At 44.6% G+C, this 23,527-nt stretch overlaps 1 protein-coding gene across 2 annotated transcripts in view; it reads right to left on the reverse strand.

Moving 5' to 3' along the window:
* insig2 (insulin induced gene 2) overlaps positions 1 to 23,106 on the reverse strand; it is a 33,704-nt gene extending 10,598 nt beyond the window's left edge. Inside the window, exons 1-4 of one of the 2 annotated variants that reach the window (XM_033024621.1) lie at positions 22,938 to 23,106; positions 9,537 to 9,867; positions 7,409 to 7,533; positions 6,644 to 6,810 (exon numbers count right to left, since the gene is read on the reverse strand). In XM_033024621.1, coding sequence (XP_032880512.1) covers positions 6,644 to 6,810; positions 7,409 to 7,533; positions 9,537 to 9,786 — 542 coding nt within the window. In that variant the 5' untranslated portion in view covers positions 9,787 to 9,867; positions 22,938 to 23,106. The remainder of the gene's footprint in view (positions 1 to 6,643; positions 6,811 to 7,408; positions 7,534 to 9,536; positions 9,868 to 22,937) is intronic. The other variant, XM_033024622.1, reaches the window with a different exon arrangement.
* Between the last annotated feature and the right edge of the window lie 421 nt (positions 23,107 to 23,527).

Here is a 23,527-nt window from a genome sequence, read left to right on the forward strand (position 1 = left end):
TTCTTGTTGTTTATATATTTCCACAATTGTTTTTTTCTTTCTCATAATTGGTCAATATTTCATTCTAACCTCTTCCCATTCCATTCATATATATCACCTGACACAAATGCTTGCAATTTTCTACTGAAATAAATATATTATAAAGTCATTACAATAATGTAAACATTTAACCATTGAAGACTGCAGTCCTATTTAGAAACCATTTGGCATTTTTCACCACGTAATAAATTAAGAACATTTTCATCCAGTGAAAGTGTGCCAAATTGTGGTGGCAATTTCCTAATTTGGGTTCCTAATTTAATTACTGTGTACTGTGAAAATGTTCTGCTCAGCTAATTTTCTTAGGTTTACCCTCATTCTTTTTGTAGATTTCCGAACAATTTCCATCTGACTCACATTTATTACTATGGAAATCAAGAGAAAAATTGTGACATTTTGATTTTTCTGTTGATTTTTAACCATGGAGTAAATTTCATTTGCATTTGATACAACACGTTTTATTCACAAATGGAGGCAGAGCGTTAAACAGCCACTCATCCTCAATATTGTCAATACCCATGATGTATTTGAAAAACTAGGCTGAAGCATCTGCAAACAACTTTACCCAGTGGTAGAGTGAATCATTCGTGGTCTCCCCTCTCTTCCCCACCTCCTGCAGTTTCCTTCGTTACAAGCGTCCAACTTGCATCGATACAATGCAAGTGATAAAGAAACAGTTGACTGCATTGCATGCAAATGTTATTGGTTCCTAAAACATCCTGGTGTGATGTTCAAGACTTGTAATAAAGAACTTACACTGTATGTGGTCAAATTGTTTCAATACAGCAGCATCTCTGACAATATGGAAAATTGTCCAGGAATATGCTGCCTTCAAAAACTAAGGTAAATCCAATCTGGTCAAATATCATCTAAGCAATCTTTTCTCAAACATCAGCAAAATGATGGACAGTGTCATCAGCAATGTGAAGCTGTACTCACTCACCAAAACTTGTTTGTTGATGCTTAGTATTGAGGCAACACATGACAACGGTACCACCCATTTTTACTGAAGACAATGGAAATCAATGGTAAAATTCCCCACTGGCTGGACAATGCTTAGCACAAAGTGGTTGGGATTTATGAAGTCCCTTAACATTATACTGAAGTTCTTCAGGGTAATAGCCGATTTATTAATGATCTCCATTTCAGTATAAAGGTCAAAATCACAGCTGAAGCTCAGTTTTTCTCCCACCCAACATAGTAGCAAAAGTTTTGTCTAGTACCGGCACTGTCAGTGTAAATCACAGCATCAACTTTCATTTATTACTTCAGACATAGAGGTGAATGTGTTTCACCTATGATTTTTTTCCCCCTCCCTATTAAATTTTATTTTTGCTCTGGTTCTTTTCTCAACTAATGACTGTTGATTTGTAACTATTCAGGTAGATGGCAAATAAGGCCTGTAGAAACATAGAAAATAGGTGCAGGAGGCCATTCGGCCCTTCGAGCCAGCACCGCCATTCATTGTGATCATGGCCGATCGTCCCCTATCAACAACCCATGCCTGCCTTCTCCCCATATCCCTTGACTCCACTAGCCCCGAGAGCTCTATCTAACTCTCTCTTAAATCCATCCAGTGACTTGGCCTCCACTGCCCTCTGTGGCAGGGAATTCCATAAATTCTCAACTCTCTGGGTGAAAATGTTTTTTCTCACCTCAGTCTTAAATGACCTCCCATTTATTCTAAGACTGTGACCTCTGGTTCTGGACTCGCCCCACATTGGGAACATTTTTCCTGCATCTAGCTTGTCCAGTCCTTTTATAATTTTATATGTTTCTATAAGATCCCCCTCATCCTTCTAATCTCCAGTGAATACAAGCCTAGTCTTTTCAATCTTTCCTCATATGACAGTCCCGCCATCCCAGGGATCAATCTCGTGTACCTACGCTGCACTGCCTCAATCACAAGGATGTCCTTCCTCAAATTAGGAGACCAAAACTGTACACAATACTCCAGATGTGGTCTCACCAGAGCCCTATACAACTGCAGAAGAACCTCTTTACTCCTATACTGAAATCCTCTTGAAATGAAGGCCAACATTCCATTAGCTTTCTTCACTGCCTGCTGTACCTGTAAGCCAACTTTCAGTGACCGGTGTATAAGGATGCCCAGGTCTCGCTACACCTCCCCCTTACCTAACCCCATTGAGATAATAATCTGCCCCCTTGTTTTTGCTGCCAGAGCGGATAACCTCACATTTATCTATATTATACTGCATCTGCCACGCATCTGCCCACTCACTCAACCTGTCCAGATCACCCTGCAACCTCCTAGCATCCTCTTCACAGTTCACACTGCCACCCAGCTTTATGTCATCCGCAAACTTGCTAGTGTTGCTCCTAATTCCCTCTTCCAAATCATTAATATATATGGTAAACAGTTGCGGCCCCAACACCGAGCCTTGCAGCACTCCACTCGCCACTGCCTGCCATTCTGAAAAGGACCCGTTCACTCCTACTCTTTGCTTCCGGTCTGCCAACCAATTTTCTATCCGTCAACACCCTACCTCCAATACCATGTGCTATAATTTTAGTCACCAGTCTCCCGTGCGGGACCTTATCAAAGGCTTTCCGAAAGTCTAGATACACTACATCCACTGGCACCCATTCATCCATTTTACTTGTCACATCCTCAAAAAATTCCAGAAGATTAGTCAAACATGATTTCCCTTTCATAAATCCATGTTGACTTGGACTAATCCTTTTACTGCTATCCAAATGCCCCATTATTACCTCTTTAATAATTGACTCCAGCATCTTTCCCACCACCAAAGTCAGGCTAACTGGTCTGTAATTCCCTGTTTTCTCTCTCGCTCCTTTCTTGAAAAGTGGGATAACATTAGCTATCCTCCAATCCACAGGAACTGATCCTGAATCTATTGAACATTGGAAAATGATCACCAATGCGTCCACTATTTCTAGAGCCACCTCCCTGAGGACCCTGCGATGCAGACCATCAGGTCCAGGGGATTTATCATCCTTCAGTCCCATTAGCCTACCCAATACTATTTCTCGCCTAATGAAAATGTATGTCAGTTCCTCTACCCCCTTAGATTCTCTGTCCTCCAGTACATCAAAATACATTAAAAGTGGATTGATCTAAATACTGGTGATGAATGTAGCCATGCAACCTAAATGCTTTAATTTAACACAACCATCGTGACCAATAGGTTTTGATTTCAAAACCTGCTAATGCTGAACAATTGCATGATTAATCTTACATTAATAGGTTTGTTTTTACATAAACTGGTAACATATTTACCCCAGGAGATAGGATTTTGGCAACAAAAAAAATCACAATCAATATCTTCAGAATATAAAATTTTGCAGAAAGGAGACTGACTGGTTCATAAAATCTACCACACACCATGATAACTGAGGCATTTTTTAAAAAGTCAATTCCTTACAATCCCCCTACAGCCTTGCAAGAAAATCCCCGTCAATGAAGAAAAAAAACTCCAAACCCTTCGGGCAATACAAATTGGTGGATTGTGTTAGATCAATAAGTACTTTCTATACAATGGGCGAATATAATTATTTATTCCTATCCATAGAAGTGATTAAAATGCAATTGAGAGTTATTATTGCAATAAACCACTTGATATCCACCAAAAATAATTTTGGACATATCAATGAGTCATCAAATATGTTGGAAAGATTAAAGCAGGTTGAGGATTCAGATGAAAGATAAAGAAAGAACACTTCAACCATATAAAATTTAAATTGAAATATTTATTAAAACAATAAACCTGCAACAAAACAACTAAACAATGAATCTTGCACCTTTCCCCCACAGGCTGGGGACTCCTTAACGGCGGTTTTGCCTAGAGAACTAGGAGGTCCTGGCACCGTTCCAGATTCTGATTCGAGGTGAAGTCCAATGAGCTCACTCACAGCATGCATTTATATACTCAATACGCTGGCACTTCTTTAAATCCACAAAAGTTGTTTAAAACTAAGTATAGGATCAGGGTATATTTAGCAAAGCATTTCGGATGTCTCCGAGAAGAAATTTGTCTTGCCACTTACTATATGTCCTCGAGGCTGCATGATTTGCAGTCTCGTGATTTATTAATTTTTCCAAGTCAAATTATTTTCCTAAGCTCCTAATTGTTTTTCCAAGCGAGCCTACTTACTTGAGTGTTGTGAACAGACAACTCTACTTTGGGTGAAAAACCTGTTTTCATTCTTACTGACCCTTTTGTAAATTTGGTTTGTATGTGCAGGTATCTTTATAACATTAGAGAAGATGTATGAACACAGATCTTAAATGATCAAAATTACATTAAATGTGAATATAGATTCCGGATCAATTCATTCAGTGATAAAAAAAATGTTTGTCCACAATTAACACAACACAATAATGATCTTACTGAACGATGTGGGAAATATTTCCCCAAAATATTAGCATCACTTTCTTTTACTCATTCTGCCACCCTTGGCCAAACTTTTTTTGCACCGCCAATGGACAGAATTTCTGTCAATGGACAGAATTTTTATTGGAAGTGGCAGCAAAACCTTTGAAGTCTCAGCCTCCTACTATAGAAAAAACTTCAAAGCTTACAAGCTCTGCTTTTCATTATCAAGGGTAATGAAGCAACTAGACTATCTGAAATACCTGCAATAATTAGCTACATGAGCCGCAATAACAAAACATAACTCCACTCTTTACAGATACAAACAAATTTTACTTTTGATTGTAAAATGCTAACAGTATGAAAATGCACTTTTTAATCTTAGGGTGATAATACAATTAGTGGGAGATTAAGCAAAACGATTTAATGCTGCACAATGACATATGCTATTATATCACTTATACAATCCATACGAATCCTAGAACCTGAATTTTGGCACCAAATCTGGCATGGCAGCAAATTGAGACAAGTTTTTTCTTAAACACTTAAATCATTGAAATTTATCAAAACAAATAGGATGACAACATTTTATTTTTGGATTTCACTTTTCAAAACCGGTTTGGCAAAATGTATTCAATTGCAGATGATGTGTAGGAAAGAACTGCAGATGTCGATTTAAATCGAAGGGAGACACAAAATGCTGGAGTAACTCAGCGGCACAGGCAGCATCTCTGGAGAGCAGGAATAGGTCACGTTTCAGACTCCCTTCAGACTCTCCAGAGATGCTGCTCTCCAATGGTGCTTTCTGGCCTGCTGTCTATTTCCAGGATTTTCATTTTAATTCAGAACTGTAATAGAATCTGTGCACAATCTCTGTAAAACTATGCTTTTATCTATCTCTGAGCCTACTTCAGATCATTTTACTTTATCACCAATGAACGCTGATATTTCTACGGTAGACAAAAAATGGTGGAGAAACTCAGTGGGTGAGGCAGCATCTATGGAGCGAAGGAATAGGTGACGTTTCGGGTCGTGACCTTTCTTCAGACTCATGTCGGGGGGGGGGCGGGAACGTGTAGAAGAAAGGAAAATGCAGAGAGAGATAGTAGGCTTTGTGGGAGAGCTGGGGAGGGGACGGAGGGAGAAAGCAAAGGTTTTCTAAAATTAGAGGTCAATGTTCATACCACTGGGGTGTAAATTACCCAAGCTAAATATGAGGTGCTGTTCATCCAATTTGCGCTGGGCCTCACTCTGGCAATGGAGGAGGCCCAGGACAGAAAGGTCAGATTGGGACTGGGAGGGGGAGTTGAAGTGCTGAGGAACCGGGAGATCAGGTTGGTTAATACGAACTGAGCGGAGGTGTTGGGCCAAGTGATCACCGAGCCTGCGCTTGGTCTCGCCGATGTAAAGAAGTTGACACCTGGAACAGCGGATGAGGATGGAGGAGATGCAGGTGAACCTCTGCCTCACCTGGACAGACTGATATTTCTACAGTGCTTTCATTATAATTTCTTAAATTCCAACTTTACAATTCATTTTACATCAATGCAAAATCCAATCTCAGCTAAACATTTGGCAAAGCTTCTACTTTTTCCTAGGAAAGAACTGGAGATGCTGGTTTAAATCTAAGGTAGACACAAAATGCTGGAGTAACTCAGCGGGACAGGCAGCATCTCTGAAGAGAAGGAATGGGTGACATTTCAGGTCGAGACCCGAAATGTCACCCATTCGTTCTCTCCAGAGATGCTGCCTGTCCCGCTAAGTTACTCCAGCATTTTGTGTCTACCTTCTACTTTTTCCTTACATCCACACAAAACTGCTTTAACATTACTGCTGTTAAAAGCACTTCATGAATTCAAGTTGTTGTTAGTCAGAACATTTTACAACAAATATTTTAGTTCTTCCACCAATTTCAATCATTCAGGGACGATCTGAAAAGCCAAGACAGTTTCGCAATCTGCGCCGACCCATACATCTGAGAATGACTCCAATCTCCATCACGTCAACATTCTCATCTTAAAGAATTTTAATTATAAACCAGGGTATACAAATCATTAAAATATTAGTTTAAGCGTCACATTTAGATGAAAAGTTCCTTACATCAAGGTTTACTGAAATAACCCAAAACATCTGCACATGATCTAGTTTTATACAATACACTGTTGACAAAAGAAATATCAACCAAGTTATCTCCACAGGAAAAACATACTTTGAAAATTCAATATTTAAACTTTCTCCTTTATACTTACTGATAAACTCCATTGTAGACTAAAAGCTGCGTGACTAATGTTGCAAGGAATGCAATTCCAATTCCAAGTCCAAAGCCACTTCGAGATCTATCAAATGTCCACCACAATCCAATGGAAAGTGCTGCTAAGGTAAGGGACAGCTGCATATTGTTGGCAAAGTCTACCTTCTACAAGAAAACAGTTAAGGTTTGAAACAGAATTCAACAATGCCATTTTACTTAATTATTAAACCATAAAAGAAATGCCTACAAAAACCTCTTCCAAATAACATTTCCATGTTGAACTAGAGTTATATAGAGGGAGCATTTTGAAGAATTTCACCAAAAGAAATGTTCCTGAATTTTCTAACCAACCAGTTCTTAGTGTAGGAACAATTATGCTTTGAATTAATATTTATTGATGTTTGGATTCTTGACATACAAAACTAAAACTTTATAAATAGAATATAGGAATTTTATCCACGAGTAGTTGCTCTACTCAACAGCCTAAAATCTGTAGCCTACCTTTGATCTGGTATTTTGTTGGTTCACATGCTTGATTAATGATGTTTTATCATTAATGTTTTATTATTATTAATGTTTAGTGTTTTCTGAGTCATTCATAACTGTCACTGTATGTCATGTTGTTACTTGTGGGCGGAGCACCAAGGCAAATTCCTTGTATGTGAATACTTGGCCAATAAACTTACTTACTTTTTTTCAAATTAAAGATGAAAAAAAAGAAAAAAATCTATATTTTGTAGTTTGCTAAACAGAGAAAGGATACAGCACTAGCATGGTTTATACCCACAAAAACTGCCACACACCGCATCACACTAGACCATTCTCTTTTGAATTTGTGGGGTTCACCCAGATGGCTGTCAATGCAGGGGTAAAGCAAACCAATCACAGCTGCAAAGAAAGAAAAACAGCATTGATTTGCATGACCAAAAATAGCATACTTTTGCACACATTTTGTTCAACATTACCGAAAGCACAAATTAAAAGATTATTTCAGCAATCCTGCATTCAGCTAACAGTGCAGAGATACACATTATAATCAATATTTAATACTACAATGTTCTTAATTACCATCTCAACTAATCAATGCATTTTACAAAATTCAAAATCTAGGATCTCAATTGTCAAAGATTCAAACACTTGAAATTTCTTCCAGTGGAGTGGATAAACATTTGCAATTCTTCACCTTACTTTAAACACACAAATCACATTTCTTATCAATAGCAGTTTGCCGACTGTTTCATTTTCCCCCTGGTCTGTTAAAATCCCTCATGTCATCCAACTGAATTGCTAATTACAAGATCACGAATGTTATCATTCTATACAACAGGCTGCATTCATTGCACCTTTGCTACAAAGTGCAGCAGGAAAAACAAATATTTCTAATTATCTACATATTTTTTAATTCAACACGTTTAGTTACATATTCATAGTTGTTTAAAGTGAGAGGACTACAAATTAATTTATTTATAAAAATGTATCTGTAGCATCACGATTTTGATGCTGTCCAAATTTTATGGGTGTTTAACATAGTTTGAAATACATTGTGCATATTAACTTTTTTACAGTAGTTATTTAGAGCATGCAACAAAAGTTGGACTTAATTTGCTCATTTTTTTCCTATTTGTTGAAGCAAATTGCCATGCTATAAATTATTTCAGAATATGGCTATAAATATCAATAAATAAAGAATGTTTTTAGCAAAAGTACAAATTAATTTATATTTAACTATTCTTAGCCATGCACAAATTCAAGTGATGTTGGCTAAACAATAGACTGAGCCACTATGGTTGTGAATTAATGATATCAATGCACCACTTTTCATTTTCAATTTGGAATTTATGTTATCATATTAATATTCCCAATAGCTCTCCTTAAAAATGAGGTTATTGGGCCTTTGGCCTGCTCTTTTAACATTGGTATTTATGTGGCTCGACCAGCAGATTTCTGAACTATGATGACCGTCAACCCCAGGATATTAATGGTGGGGGGGGGAGAACTTGGTAATGGTAATGCCATTGGACAGTGGGGATAGGTGGTGAGGCACTCGTGTTCGCCAGGCATTTTGTGACATAATTGTGATTGGCTTGCTGTATGCAGGGATGAATTGGTTCATTTGCTGACCATTTGCACAATCATCCACACTTCTGACATTCTGTCCTGCTTTTACATTGATGTAATATTGACAATGATGTTGCCTGGAGTTGAGATCCAGAGTTGTAGGGAGAGGATGGCCAGGCTAGGACCTCATTCATTGAAGGCCAGGTGATCTTACAGAGGTGTCTAAGATCATGAGGGGAATAGATTGGATGGGGTAATCATGAACTAGAGGACATGGGTTTAAGGTGAGAGGGGAAAGATTAATAGGAACCCGAAAGGCTACTTTTTCCACACAAAGGGTGATGGGTATATGGAACAAACAGCCAGAGAAGATAGTTGAGGCAGGTACTATAAAAAGATTTAAAGGACATTTGGACAGGTATATGGCTAGGAAAGATTCTGGGGAATATGGGCCAAACGCGGCAGGTGTAACTAGTTCAGATGGCGCATCTTGGTTGGCATGGACAAGTTTGGATGAAGGACCTGTTTCCGTGCTGTAAGACTCTATGAATAACAATGTAAATAAACTCATATATGATCAGCCATGATCATATTGAATGGCGGTGCAGGCTCGAAGGGCCGAATGGCCTACTCCTGCACCTAATTTCTATGTTTCTATATACAAAAACACACCAATGAGAAGTGGAATAACTTCAATTACGACGTTAACATTAACAAAATTTAGTTTCTATTTACCATGTGGATCAGTGTGAGTGAGCACAAAGTGGAAAGTGAAACAAGCTTTGTTAGCACTAATTTATGTGTTCATAAAAACAAAATCTATGATTACTTACCAGACGCTGTGCCACAACATGGCGGAACCCACCACGCTGATGAGAAAATGCTGGCGATCACATCAGGAGGAAAAAGAGTAACGTTTCTTTGTATCTGCAATAAGTTCAATACAAGTGCTAAGAACACACCAATGGAAAATAGGACCACTCCCCGAATAAACAAGTTCATGTTCTGGTTTGTGATGACAGAGAGGTAAAGGCTTTGTCCGATCTGCACAGTTGTGGTTTTGTTTCTTTCCTCATCTGCCATTTATGTAAATGTATTTGAATTCAGCCTTCTCAAAGATGCTAGCTATAGTAGTTCCTCTTCATTCAACATCGTGTACACAACCTATCAGATATTGAAACATATGTTACACAATTACCACAATAAATAATCTACAACACATTACATTAAAACATTATTACCACATAATCCATCTATCTATCTTCTATATAGCTGCACTCGGCCATCAGTAAGCAGCAGGATGCTCACCCCGACGGTGCCTTCATTGTTGCAGGGGACTTTAACCAGGTCGACCTACGTGCCACACTCCGCAAATTCCACCAGCACGTGCAGTGCCCTACCAGGGGCTCAAACACGTTGGATAAAGTGTACACCAACATCAAGGACGCATACAGAGCTCTCCCCTGCCCATCCCTGGGACAATCCGATCACCTCTCACTGTTTCTACTGCCTGCATACAAACCCCTCATCCGCAAGACCAAACCTGCAATAAGGACGGTCAAAATATGGCCCGAGGACGCAACCCTACAACTCCAGGGCTGCTTTGATCGCACCGACTGGGACCTGTTTGCACAATAGGCTACCAATGGCACAGAGGTAGACTTGGAGGAGTACACATCCACTGTGCTCTCCTACATCAACTGCTGTGTGGAGACTGTCACAGTGGACAAGCAAATAAAGATGTTCCCAAACCGGAAACCCTGGATGAACAAGGAGGTTCAGGATCTACTAAGGGCACGCAACAACGCCTTTAAATCCAGGGACACTTCTGCTTACAGTGCGGCCAGGGCGAACCTGAACAGAGGCATAAAAAAGGCCAAATTCATCCACAGGCAAAGGGTAGAAGACCACTTCAATACCGCGGACACCAGAAGCATGTGGCAGGGTGTCAGGGACATCACTGACTACAAGAGCAGCCCCGCCTGCCCCCACGGTGATATCACACTGGCCAACGAACTAAACACCTTCTTTGCCCGGTTCGATACTGGCAACACCACCAGGGGTGGAATAACCCCAGCCATAGCGGAGGGACAGGCCTTAACACTGAGCACTCAGGAGGTACAGTGCGCTCTGCGTAGGATCAATCCACGCAAGGCTGTAGGCCCGGATGGAGTACAGGGAAGAGTATTAAAGGACTGTGCTGGACAGCTGGCGGAGGTATTCACGAGAATCTTCAATCTCTCTCTATCTCTGGCAACGGTCCCCAAGTGCCTGAAAACAGCCACCATAGTGCCGGTGCTGAAAAAGTCCAAAATCACCAACCTCAACGACTACCGGCCGGTTGCCCTGACTCCAATCCCTATGAAGTGCTTCGAAAGGCTGGTCCTCTCCCATATTAAATCCAGCATCCCTGCCTCACTGGACTCCCATCAATTTGCATACAGGGCAAATAGATCGACAGAGGATGCCATCTCTCTGGCCCTTCACACTGTCCTGACTCACCTGGACAGACAGGGCACGTATGTGAGGATGCTCTTCATTGACTATAGCTCTGCATTCAATACGGTCATCCCCACCAAGCTCACCACCAAACTCCACCAGCTAGGCCTCAGCTCACCGATATGCGCTTGGATCCTGAACTTTCTCACGGAGCGACCGCAGGCAGTGAGACTGGGCCTGCACCTGTCCTCCACCATCACCCTGAGCACCGGCACACCACAGGGCTGTGTACTAAGCCCCATGCTCTACTCCCTCTTCACTCACGACTGTGTCCCTGCATTCGACACCAACACCATCGTGAAGTTTGCAGACGACACAACAGTGATTGGGCTGATCACCAACGGTGATGAAACAAAATACAGAGCGGAGGTGCAGAACCTGGCGGACTGGTGCGCCAATAACAACTTGGCACTAAACACCTCCAAGACCAAGGAGCTGATTATTGACTTCAGGAGGTCCCATTCTGGAGAATACGCCCCAATCTCCATTTATGGGGAAAGTGTGGAGAGAGTGTCCAGCTTTAAGTTTCTGGGCACTCACATTTCAGAAGACCTCACATGGTCCACAAACACCGCCACGCTGGTCAAGAAGGCACAGCAACGACTGTTCTTCCTGAGGACATTAAAAAAGACTGGTCTTCCCCAACAGCTGCTGACAACGTTCTACCGCTGCACCACAGAGAGCATACTAACGTATGGCATCTCTGTGTGGTATCTCAGCTGCACGGAGGCGGAGAGGAGAGCTCTTCAGCGCGTCGTCAACAGAGCGCAGAGGATCATCGGGACAGAGCTACCAGCCTTGGAGGGCATCTACCACACGCGGTGCCTCAGGAAGGCCCTCAGCATCCATAAGGACTCATCACACCCCTGCCACGGTCTGTTTCAACTACTTCCCTCCGGCAGACGTTACAAGGCCTTCTACGCCCAAACCTCCAGACTCAGGAACAGTTTCATCCCAAGAGCTATAGCGGCTCTGAACCGGCCCTAATGAGTGCCCCCCCACCCACCCCCTTTGGACAGTCTCCCTCAGATGGTCACGTCAATCAATTCAGCTTGTTTATTTATGTATTGTATTTATTTACCTTTCTTGTACATCAGTGGAGCTGCACACTAAATCTCGTTGCACTGACGTGCAATGACAATAAAAGATATATTATATTATTATTATATTATATACAGGTGCACAACCTTTTATCTGAAAGCCTTGGGACCAGACACTTTTCGTAATTCAGAATTTGTCGGCCTTCGGAATGGAAATTTTTTAGCTTAGATTTTAATGGCTGGCTCAGTGGTAGAGTGCTCGGCTCATATCCGCAAGGTCGCGAGTTTGCGCCTTGATCCCAGCAGTTACTCGGTCGCGAGTTTGAGTCTTCAATGTCGTTTTTTCTTGCAGAATAAATGTCTGTATGAAATGCAGTGTAGGAGAGGTGTATTGACTGTGTGGGCAGAACTTAGGAAGTGATTGCCCACCAGTCTAAAAAGCCGCTGTGTCTCCCTGTCCCTGGGATAGCAGGGGGCGATCAAACAGCACAATACCCCCCTCCCCCTCCAACTCCAGAGGAATCCGCTCCCCGATGGGCCGCTACGGCGACAAGTGGCAGTTTGCCCACAGCCCGAGCTGCGCCCCCTCATCCGCCACCCCAAGAACAAGACGTACCTTGCACACCATCAGCTTCTGCCCCTACGTGTTCCTCTGGAGTTGGAGCGGGGCTGGGCTGGAGTTGCTGCTGGCTGTGGGTCTCTGGGATCTCCGTGCTTGCAGTGGGCCTGGGGGTCGGTGTCCCGTTGGTCCTGACGTCTCCGGCCACCCCCCTGGACTGGAGCTGAGACTGGGAACTGTACCGCCCTTGCCCCCTCCCTCTGCAACTGCAAACAACCCCACTCTCCTGTAAGGGCGGTACAGTTCCCGGAGGATGGCAGGTGGCCGGAGACGTCAGGACCAACAGGAACCCGCTCCCCGATGGGCCCCTACGACGCCCCGAGCTGCGCCCCGTCATCCGCAACCCAGGTTCCTCTGTAGTTGGAGCGGGGCTGGGCTGGGCTGCTGTTGGCTGTGGGTCTCTGGGATCTCCGTGCTTGCAGTGGGCCTGGGGGTCGGTGTCCCGATGAGGGGGGCGCAGCTCGGGGAACGGCTTCTGGTGGTCCTGACGTCTCCGGCCAGTTTGCAGTTTTCCTCTGGAGTTGGAACGGGGCTGGGCTGCTGCTGGCTGTGGGTCTCTGGGATCTCCGTGCTTGCAGTGGGCCTGGGGGTCGGTGTCCCGTTGGTCGTGACGTCTCCGTTGACTGGCACTGACCTGCTGGTATCGCCGACGTGAAGACAGTGCAAAGCCCCCGCACCGGTGCAATGAGCGGGGAGCTGGAGAAGGGAGGGAAGGGGTCACACACATGGCCGGGAAGCAGAGGGATGTAGGTGGGGTGAAACTGAAGGGAGCGACAATCTGCTGCTGCCTGCCCGCTGAGTTAAAAAGTTCCCACGCAAAACTCACGCTACACTGTGTATCGTGAGTCTACCGTGGGAACTTTTTAACTCAGCGGGCAGGCAGCAGCATATTGTCAATTATTAACCCTCCCGCGCAATATACCCTCACCTTCTCTTTTATGAATGGGGATTTAGTTCCCCTTTCTTCGAGGACCGACCGGAGGTTCCGCTGTCACCTCTGCGGGCCGCCGTCGGTGAAAGTTTTCAAGGACCTTTCTTCAAGGACCGAAAAAATGTCCGCTATTCGGAGGTTTTCGTTATTTGGATCTTCGGATAAAAGGTTGTGCACCTGTACTATTAAAAGTCTGTGGCTGCCGTCTGGCTGCCTTTCTGCCTTTTGATTCATTACCAATACTCGCAGATGTCCAATCGGAGTGGCCGATGCTCGCAGATGTCCAAACGGAATCTGCCGGCTGCATTTCTTCCTTTGATTCATTGCCGCGCCAAATCCAGACGCTCAATCTCCGACATCATTTCCATTTCGGTCGAGATTTCGCTTTTCTTTCTAAGTGTCCGCTCCTCATTACATTTCGTCGTCTTTAAGTACACGTTTTTAATCAAATCCTTCTCCCCCCCCACTCACTCATGTTGTCGCCTCCTGCTGCCCAGCGACCATAAAGGCTGCTGGCGCCCGCATCTCAACCTCAAGAGACGCCATTTAAAAACGGCCTTTCGGCAACGGCTTTACTTCGAGGACCACGTCTCCGTGGGGGCTACGGGTAGGGAACGCCTGCCTTGGGGCATTATACTTTTAAAACTCTGTGTGTGGGGGTGCTTGGTGTCTCATTGCATACCAGATGCACTTCACCAGATTGGGATAAGTGCAAGTGAATTGTTACTTCATTGGGGTCCCAGGATGGTGGGAAGGGATAAGAGCAGGCCCTGCATTTCCTCTGGTTGCACATACATCTGACATTGCTGAGAATAGGGATGTGGTCAGTGGAGATCTAAAAACATCTTTTAAACCACTTCCACCATTATTCCTTGCTCTGACTTCATATTCCACCTCTCTTCTATCTTTATCACATACCCTTTTAACTTATTTTCATCTCTAGCCTTTGTACCCCTATCTGCCAATCAAACCCCATTTACTTGCGTCCACCTATCTCTTGCTAGACTTTTCCCACCATCACCACATTTCAAACTTTCTCCCCCGACTACAAGAAGGGACCCAAAGAAGAAAGGAAAAGGCGGAGACACTGGGCTGTGGGAGAGCTGGGGAGGGGAGGGGAGGGAGAAAGCAAGGACTACCTGAAATTGAAGAAGTCATGTTCATATTTCGCTTGGGTAAAGTACGCAAGCGAAATATGAGGTGCTGCTCCTCCAATTTGCGGCGGGACTCACTCTGGCCATGGAAAGGCGGATACGGAATGGGAGGGGGAGTTGAAGTGCTGAGCCACCGGGACATCGGGTTCGTTAATGCGAACTGTGCGGAGGTGTTGGGCGAAGCGATCGCCAAGCCTGCGCTTGGTCTCACCGATGCAGAGCAGTTGACACCTAGAGCAGCGGATGCAATATATGAGGTTGGAGGAGGTGCAGGTGAACCACTGCCTCACCTGGAAAGACTGCTTAGGTCCTTAGATGGAGTCGAGGGGAGAGGTAAGGCGACAAGTGTAGCATTTCCTGCGGTTGCAAGGGAAAGTACCAGGGGAGGGGATGGTTTGGGTGGGAAGGGACGGGTTGACCAGGGAGATGCGGAGGGAGCGGTCTCTGCGGAAAGCCGAAAGGGGAACAGATGGGAAGATGTGGCCAGTGGTGGGATCCCGTTGAAGGTGACGAAAATGTCGGAGGATTATCTGTTGTATGTGGCGGCTGGTAGGGTGGAAGGTGAGGACAAGGTGGACTCTGTCCTTGTTACGAGTGGGGGGGGGATGGGGAGTGAGAGCAGAGCTACGGGATATAGAAGAGACCCTGGTGAGAGCCTCATCTATAATCAAAGAGGGGAACCCCCGTTCCCTAGAGAATGAGGACATCTCCGATGCCCTGGTTTGGAACACCTCATCCTGGGTGCAGATGCGGCACAGACGGAGGAATTGGGAGTAGGGGATAGAGTCCTTACAGGAAGCAGGATGGGAAGAAGTGCAGTCCAGATAGCCATGGGAGTCAGTGGGTTTGTAGTAGATATCGATCAGTAGTCGGTTACCTGCGATGGAGATAGTGAGGTCAAGAAATGGTAGGGAGATATCGGAAATGGTAGAGGTGATTGTTAGTGCCGGATGGAAGTTAGTGGCGAAATGGATGAAGTCAGTGAGCTGCATGGGTGCTGGAGGAAGCACCAATGCAGTCATCAATGTAGCAGACGTAGAGTTCGGGGATAGCGCCACGGTATGCCTCAAACAAGGATTGTTCGACATACCCTACAAAGAGACAGGCATAGCTGGGGCCCAGGTAGGGAGGGATTTGACGAGGGAGGGATAGGATGGGGTCAAGGTATGTGGAAATAAGTTTGGTGGGACAAGAACACGCAGAAACAATGGGTCTGCCAGGACAGTCAGGTTTGTGGATTTTGGGGAGGAGGTGATGCGGGGCTGGGGAATGATGAGGTTGGAGGCTTGGGAGGGTAGGGAGCCGGAAGTGATGAAGCCACTGATAGTGTTAGAGATAATGGCCTGATGCTCGTCTGTGGGGTCATGGTCCAAGGAGAAGGAGGAGGTGTCTGAGAGTTGGCGCCTGGCCTCAGACCGGTAGAGATCAGCGCACCAGACTACCACGGCACCTCCCTTGTCGGCAGGTTTGATCACCCAGTCTGAGATGTTGCAGAGTGAGTGGAGGGCTGTGCGTTCAGGGGGGGAGAGGTTAGAGTGAGAAAGGGGAATGGAAAAGTTGAGGCGGTTGATGTCCCGCCGGCAGTTTAAAATAAAAAGGTCCAAAGCAGGTAGATGGCCATGAGGGGGAGTCATAGAAACATAGATATAGAAACATAGAAAATAGGTGCAGGAGTAGGCCATTCGGCCCTTCGAGCCTGCACCGCCATTCAATATAATCATGGCTGATCATCCAACTCAGTATCCTGTACCTGCCTTCTCTCCATACCCCCTGATCCCTTTAGCCACAACGGCTACATCGAACTCCCTCTTAAATATAGCCAATGAACTGGCCTCAACTACCTTCTGTGGCAGATAATTCCAGAGATTCACCACTCTCTGTGTGAAAAATGTTTTTGTCATCTCGGTCCTAAAAGATTTCCCCTTTATCCTTAAACTGTGACCTCTTGTTCTGGACTTCCCCAACATCGGGAACAATCTTCCTGCATCTACCCTGTCCAACCCCTTAAGAATTTTGTAAGTTTCTATAAGATCCCCCCTCAATCTTCTAAATTCTAGCGAGTACAAGCCAAGTCTATCCAGTCTTACTTCATATGAAAGTCCTGACATCCCAGGAATCAGTCTGGTGAACCTTCTCTGTACTCCCTCTATGGCAAGAATGGTCTTGACGGGGATGAAGGTAGACAAATCACGTGGGCCTGATCAGATATAACCGAGTACACAACAGGCTAGTACTTTATTCTTTGGAGCACAGGAGGATGAGGGGTGATATTGTAGAGGTGTATAAAATGATGAGAGGAATAGCCTCGCCGCCTCACATGGCAAGAGTCTAAGAGGAAGGGGTCCGTTGGAGACGGGAGAAGGGGTCCTCACTAGGGGGCGAGGACTCCTTCCCATGGAAAAACGCTTGGATGCGGAAGCGACGGAAGAAGAACTCCACATCGTGGCGGACGCGGAACTCATTGAGGTGGGGACGGAGGGGAACAAAGGTGAGGCCTCTGCTGAGGACAAATTGTTCGGTATCAGAGAGGGGGAGGTCAGGGGGGGGGGGGGGGGAGGGATGGTGAACACACGGCAAGGATGGGGGTTGGGGCCGGAGGAAGGCAGGTGAGTGGACGGAGGCCGAGTCGATATCTAGTGGGGGGGGTGGTGGGTGGTCAGGGAGGAAATGGGTACGAGGACTATAGTGTGGGTGGGGAGGAGCTGGGGTCACATGGTACAAGGGGGAAGGGGAAGGCCCAGTGGAACAACCACTGAGGTTCCCTGTGTTGAAGGGGGGAGCACTAGGACCCAGCACAGTCAGACCCCGTGGTGTGAGAGTCTGCAGCGTGGAGACTTCTGGCCCAGTGCTGAGCATAGGACTTGGGTAAGGTGACGGCTGCAGCCTGCTGGTGGGTGGTGGAGTGGCAAGGGTCGGTAGAGTCAATGGTGGGGGCCCGCGGGGAGTGGAGTCCGGGTCAGCGTCGGAAGTCCTGGTCAGCGGATGGCCGGTAAGGCAGCGAGGGTCGGCTGTCCCGGTTAGGCGATGATAGTTGGAGGTAACAGTGAGGCAGTAAGGTTCGGCAGCCCCGGTGAGGCAGCGAGGTTCGGTGGTCCCGGTGTGGCAGCGAGGCTATTCCTCTCATCATTTTATACACCTCTACAATATCACCCCTCATTCTCCTGTGCACCAAAGAATAAAAGTCCTAGCCTGTTGTGTTCTCTGTTATATCTGATCAGGCCCGTGTGATTTGTCTACCTTCATCCCTGTCAAGACCTTCAGCACCTCCTTGACCACAATACTGACTGCCCTAAAGATTGACTTCCATTGACTGCCCAAAATTCACTGGTTATTATGCCTTTCTCCGCAGTAAAAATAAAGGGGAAACACTCTTTGAGGATCTTACCCATCTCCTGAGGCTCCACACAGTTAACCACTTTGATTCATGAGTGTCCTTATTCTCTCCCTTGTTACTTTTTTTCCCTTAATGTATATAAAATCTCTTGGGATTATCCTTAATATTATCTGCCAGAGCTGCTTCCTGCCCCCCCCCCCCCCCCCTCCCCCCCCCTTTTGCTCACCTGATTTCCTTTTTAGCATGCTCCTCAGTTCCTGAAACTCCTCCAGGGCTACACTTGGTCCCAGCTGACTGTACCTGCCCCATGTCTCATCTCTATTCTTGACCAGAGCCTCAATTTCTTTCATCATCCAAGCTCCCTTATGCCCACCTGCCTTGCCCTTCACTCCAACAGAAAGATCCCACTTTCTGGATGTTCTTTCTCCTTCAAACAACCTGCTCCAATCAACTCGAGTGAGGTCCTTTCTAATACCATCAACGTTGCCATTGCCCCAGTTTAGAGTTTTAAGTTCTAGAATTTATACTTTCTTTATCCATAACTATCTTAAACCTAATAGAACAGTGTTCGTTGGTCCTAAAAAGCTCATCCAAAATAAAAATCATGTATAGTCTTCTCACTGAGTGGAAAGCACACAAAATTGCTTTACACTGTACCTCAGTACACGTGACAATAATAAACTAAACTCTTCATCAACTTACCTTTCCCAATTTCCTAAGACTAGATCAAATGTTGTCCTCTTTTGTGTAGGGCCCTCTACATATTGCCTGAGGAAATTTTTCTGAACACATTAGAGAAATTCTGTCTCGTCTAAACTTTTTGCACTATGACAGTAAATATTGGGAAAGTTAAAATTCCCTACTATGACAACCTTATTGCTACCTACAATCTCTTGGCATATTTACTCGTCTAATTCCCGTTAACTATTGGGGGCCTGTGGTACACTCCTACCAAGGTGATCATCTTATTTCTTATTCCTCAGCTACATCCATATTGCCTCACTGGACAATAGTATTGTCATCTCTAACCACTGCCGTGACATCCTCAATCAATAATTCAACAGTGAAATTTAAAAAAACGTATCTATTATTCCATCATCTTTAATTTTACCAATTGCCACGTCGCATTTTATCTATCCTTAACAGCCAATTCAGCATGAAACTATTGCCATTTTAAGCCACTGTAAACAACAAACATTTATTCTCTAGCTTACACAGAACACAAATCATAATTAAAATAATTCACATTAGAAAATCATGACCATCAGAACGTAAGACCTTTGATAACAAATATCACAGGTCACTGAAATGTAAAACAGAAGACGCTGGAAATATTCTGCAAGTCAGGCACCATGCGTGAAAAGAGAATCCTAGATGCGGCTAGAATTTGAAATGGGAAAAAATGTGGAATTCGTCTGGTTAATGGATTAATGGGGCAATTAGAGAGAAAAAGACACTAAAACAAGTGAAGTAAGAATGCAGAAACAGAAAGGAATTTAGAGCTGCAGAGCTGTAGAACATGCCCAGCTGGTCAGCTTGTGCTAATGGAGAGAAAATCTGAACTAAAACAAAATCAAGAGATGAGTTTTGATATAGACAATGCAAGTGAATTCCCAAAATTGAATTTAACATTGTGTTCAGAACTCTGAATTTGCTGAACTCAGTGTTAAATTCAGAGCTACCTAAAGTGCCCAAATAAAAGGAAAGATTGTTTTACAAACTTCATTAGAAATGGGGAGGATACAAGGAACTGCTGATGCTGATTAACATAAAAAAACAAAGTGCTGGAGCAACTATGAAGAATGGTCCTGACCAAAAATGTCACCTATCCATGCTCAACATATATGCTATCTGACCCAGAGTTACTCCAGCACTGGTGTCTTTTCATTAGAAAGGGACAAGGAAGTATAGGTAAACATGGTTGAGAAAAAGTGAGAAAGCAATTAAAATCTGATATCACAACTTCGGAGTTACGCATAGATCAAACAAATGTTTCCCGCTATGTACTAATTTCATGCATAATGAGACCTTTTCTTCTATTCGGCTTGTACTCGCTAGAATTTAGAAAATTGAGGGGGGATCTTATAGAAACTTACAAAATTCTTAAGGGGTTGGACAGGCTAGATGCAGGAAGATTATTCCCGATGTTGGGGAAGTCCAGAACTAGGGGTCACAGTTTAAGGACCGAGATGAGAAAATCATTTTTTACACAGAGAGTGGTGAATCTGTGGAATTCTCTGCCACAGAAGGTAGTTGAAGCCAGTTCATTGGCTATATTTAAGAGGGAGTTAGATATGGCCCTTGTGGCTAAAGGGATCAGGGGGTATGGAGAGAAGGCAGGGATGGGAGTTGGATGATCAGCCATGATCATATCGAATGGCGGTGCAGGCTCGAAGGGCCGAATGGCCTACTCCTGCACCTATTTTCTATGTTTCTATATTTTCTATGTTTCCTGATATTGTGTCACCATTCCAAATAGTGTGTCAAAGTGGAACATTAATGAATGCTATAAATAGTGTCTAAAATATTACATCTGTAATGATTTTGTGGTTAATCATAATACAATTCTGCCAACTTATGGAGTAAGTTGTATTTAAAAATCACGCTTTTAATATTACCAGGGCTCTCGCTTAATTTTCTTTACCTGTATCCAGACGGGCAACCTAGTCAGCTTTTTAGGTTGCCAAATTACAGTTTAGGTGGTCATTTAAGACGGCTTGCATGACGCGTGCGATAATGTGCTCGGACGAAGTGCGTAGTTATCAGTCAGAATTATGGTCAATGAAGCATTCACATATTATTTCTGCTTCAAATAAAGTCACAAACTAAACATATTCATCAATCAAGACATGCTATATACCACAAAGACATGCAGCAAAATTACAATACAGCATCTCATCTCTTTTTACACGTTGCAATGAATGCAATTTATATTATTTCTTTCCACTTCCAAACAAAATTCTGGTTGGATTATTCAGCGTATGATCAACCTCGGTGAGACCAAGTGCAGGCTTGGCGATCGCTTCGCACAACACCTACACTCAGTTCACAATAACCAACCTGATCTCCCGGTGGCTCAGCACTTCAACTCCCCCTTCCATTCCGAATCCGACCTTTCTGTCCTGGGTCTCCTCCATGGCTAGAGTGAAGCCCACCGTAAATTGGAGGAGCAGCACCTCATATTTTGCTTGGGCAGTTTGCACCCCAGCGGTATGAAATCGCTAATTTCGAGCCCTGATTACCAAAAGCATTTATCATGTTGCTTTTGTAGTTATATAGCAAACAAAAATGAGCTGTCACTTTGCATTACTTTCTCATTGTTTAAATGAAACATAAACCAGGATCCTAGGAAAATTCTATCCTGTTCTTCAGTCAGTAACAATTCCTTAAAGTTCATTCACTTTGATATTTTCATGTTGGCAAGATGTCTGATATTACAGTACATCTTCACTGCTGTGCAGAGTTTTAGGTTAAATTGTTTATGAGTTTTGTTTAGGTTGCCATCAGTCAGATGTCTACTTCACAACAGTCTGCACAACCCCCATTACTTAACCTCTCAACAATGCACCAGCTGCCACACAAACAACATGTGTACCGTGAGAGTCAAGACATCTCTGCTCAGGTGACTTTACTTTCATAATTTATGAATAACATTTTTTTTTGAAATATGAATATCAGCTGCAATTTTTGCTGTGCCAGTAGGTGCATGGTGTGAGCAGGTGTCTAGGACATCCTGTCGGGACTGCCCATCGTGGAATGTGTAAGAAGGAACTGCAGATGCTGGTTTACATAGAAACATAGAAATTAGGTGCAGGAGTAGGCCATTCGGCCCTTCGAGCCTGCACCGCCATTCAATATGATCATGGCTGATCATCCAACTCAGTATCCCGTACCTGCCTTCTCTCCATACCCTCTGATCCCCTTAGCCACAAGGGCCACATCTAACTCCCTCTTAAATATAGCCAATGAACTGGCCTCGACTACCCTCTGTGGCAGGGAGTTCCAGAGATTCACCACTCTCTGTGTGAAAAAAGTTCTTCTCATCTCGGTTTTAAAGGATTTCCCCCTTATCCTTAAGCTGTGACCCCTTGTCCTGGACTTCCCCAACATCGGGAGCAATCTTCCTGCATCTAGCCTGTCCAACCCCTTAAGAATTTTGTAAGTCCTACACCTAAGATAGACACAACAGGCTGGAGTAACTCAACGGGACGGGCAGCATCTCTGGAGAGAAGGAATGGGTGACGTTTCGGGTCTGAAGAAGGGTCTCGACCGGAAACGTCACCCATTCCTTCTCGCCAGAGATGCTACCTGTCCCGCTGAGTTACTCCAGCTTTTTGTGTCTATTTTCTGCCCATCGTGTGTTGTCGCAGTTGTGGGACAGGTCAGCCTCAGCCACCCGTGCATAACCAACAATGGCCGTAGAAACTCCAAGCTACCTCGGATGGCATTCAACTGAACTGGGCACTGGGCGTTAGCAGCAGCTTATTTAGCGGTAAAACTCAGAAATAAAGCAGAAAGAAGATATCCTTCGTGATAACAGGAATAGCTCAGCCAGAGCCCCTGGCCTGGCCCGGCAAGAGCCTCCCCGCCCGATCCCAGCCGCTGCCGAGGCCGCACGCAGCCATACCCAAGCCTGGCTTCTGCGAGCGACTCTTACCTGAAGTGAGCGGCGCAGCGAGCCGAGACTCCCGCCGCCCCTGCAGCGGCGCGGGCTGCAGACGGAGCACAAGATCGCACAAGGCCGCGCTCCCTGCTCCAACCGCCGCCGCTACTGGTCTCCGAACCCCATTGCTGCGGGACGGACGCACGCACGCACGCACGCAATCCCGCACGTACACGCTGCGTGAGCGCCGCACGTACACGCTGCGTGAGCGCCGCACGTAAAGATGTGAATCGGAAGGAACTGCAGATGCCTGGTTTACAACAAAGGTGGATTCAAAATGCTGAAGTAATTCAGTGGAACAGGCTTTAAAAAGTTTCTTAACATAAATTTGCCAGTGGCATTATCGACTTTTCAAATATCTTCTGGATTACCAGGCAAGGATTATAAATTCCATGGGTCTTGAATGGGTGAAATATTCTTCTGTCGTTTAAATCTTTGGACTATTTTCATTTTATCTCCTGCCATTGCAATATATAAATATATAATGAATGAAAATAGACACAAAATGCTGGAGTAACAGGCAGCATCTCTGGAGAGAAGGGATGAATGACGTTTCGGGTCAAACCTTCAGGAGAGGGAGATTA

Source organism: Amblyraja radiata, chromosome 7 (assembly GCF_010909765.2).
Source record: "Amblyraja radiata isolate CabotCenter1 chromosome 7, sAmbRad1.1.pri, whole genome shotgun sequence".
NCBI lineage: Eukaryota > Metazoa > Chordata > Chondrichthyes > Rajiformes > Rajidae > Amblyraja > Amblyraja radiata.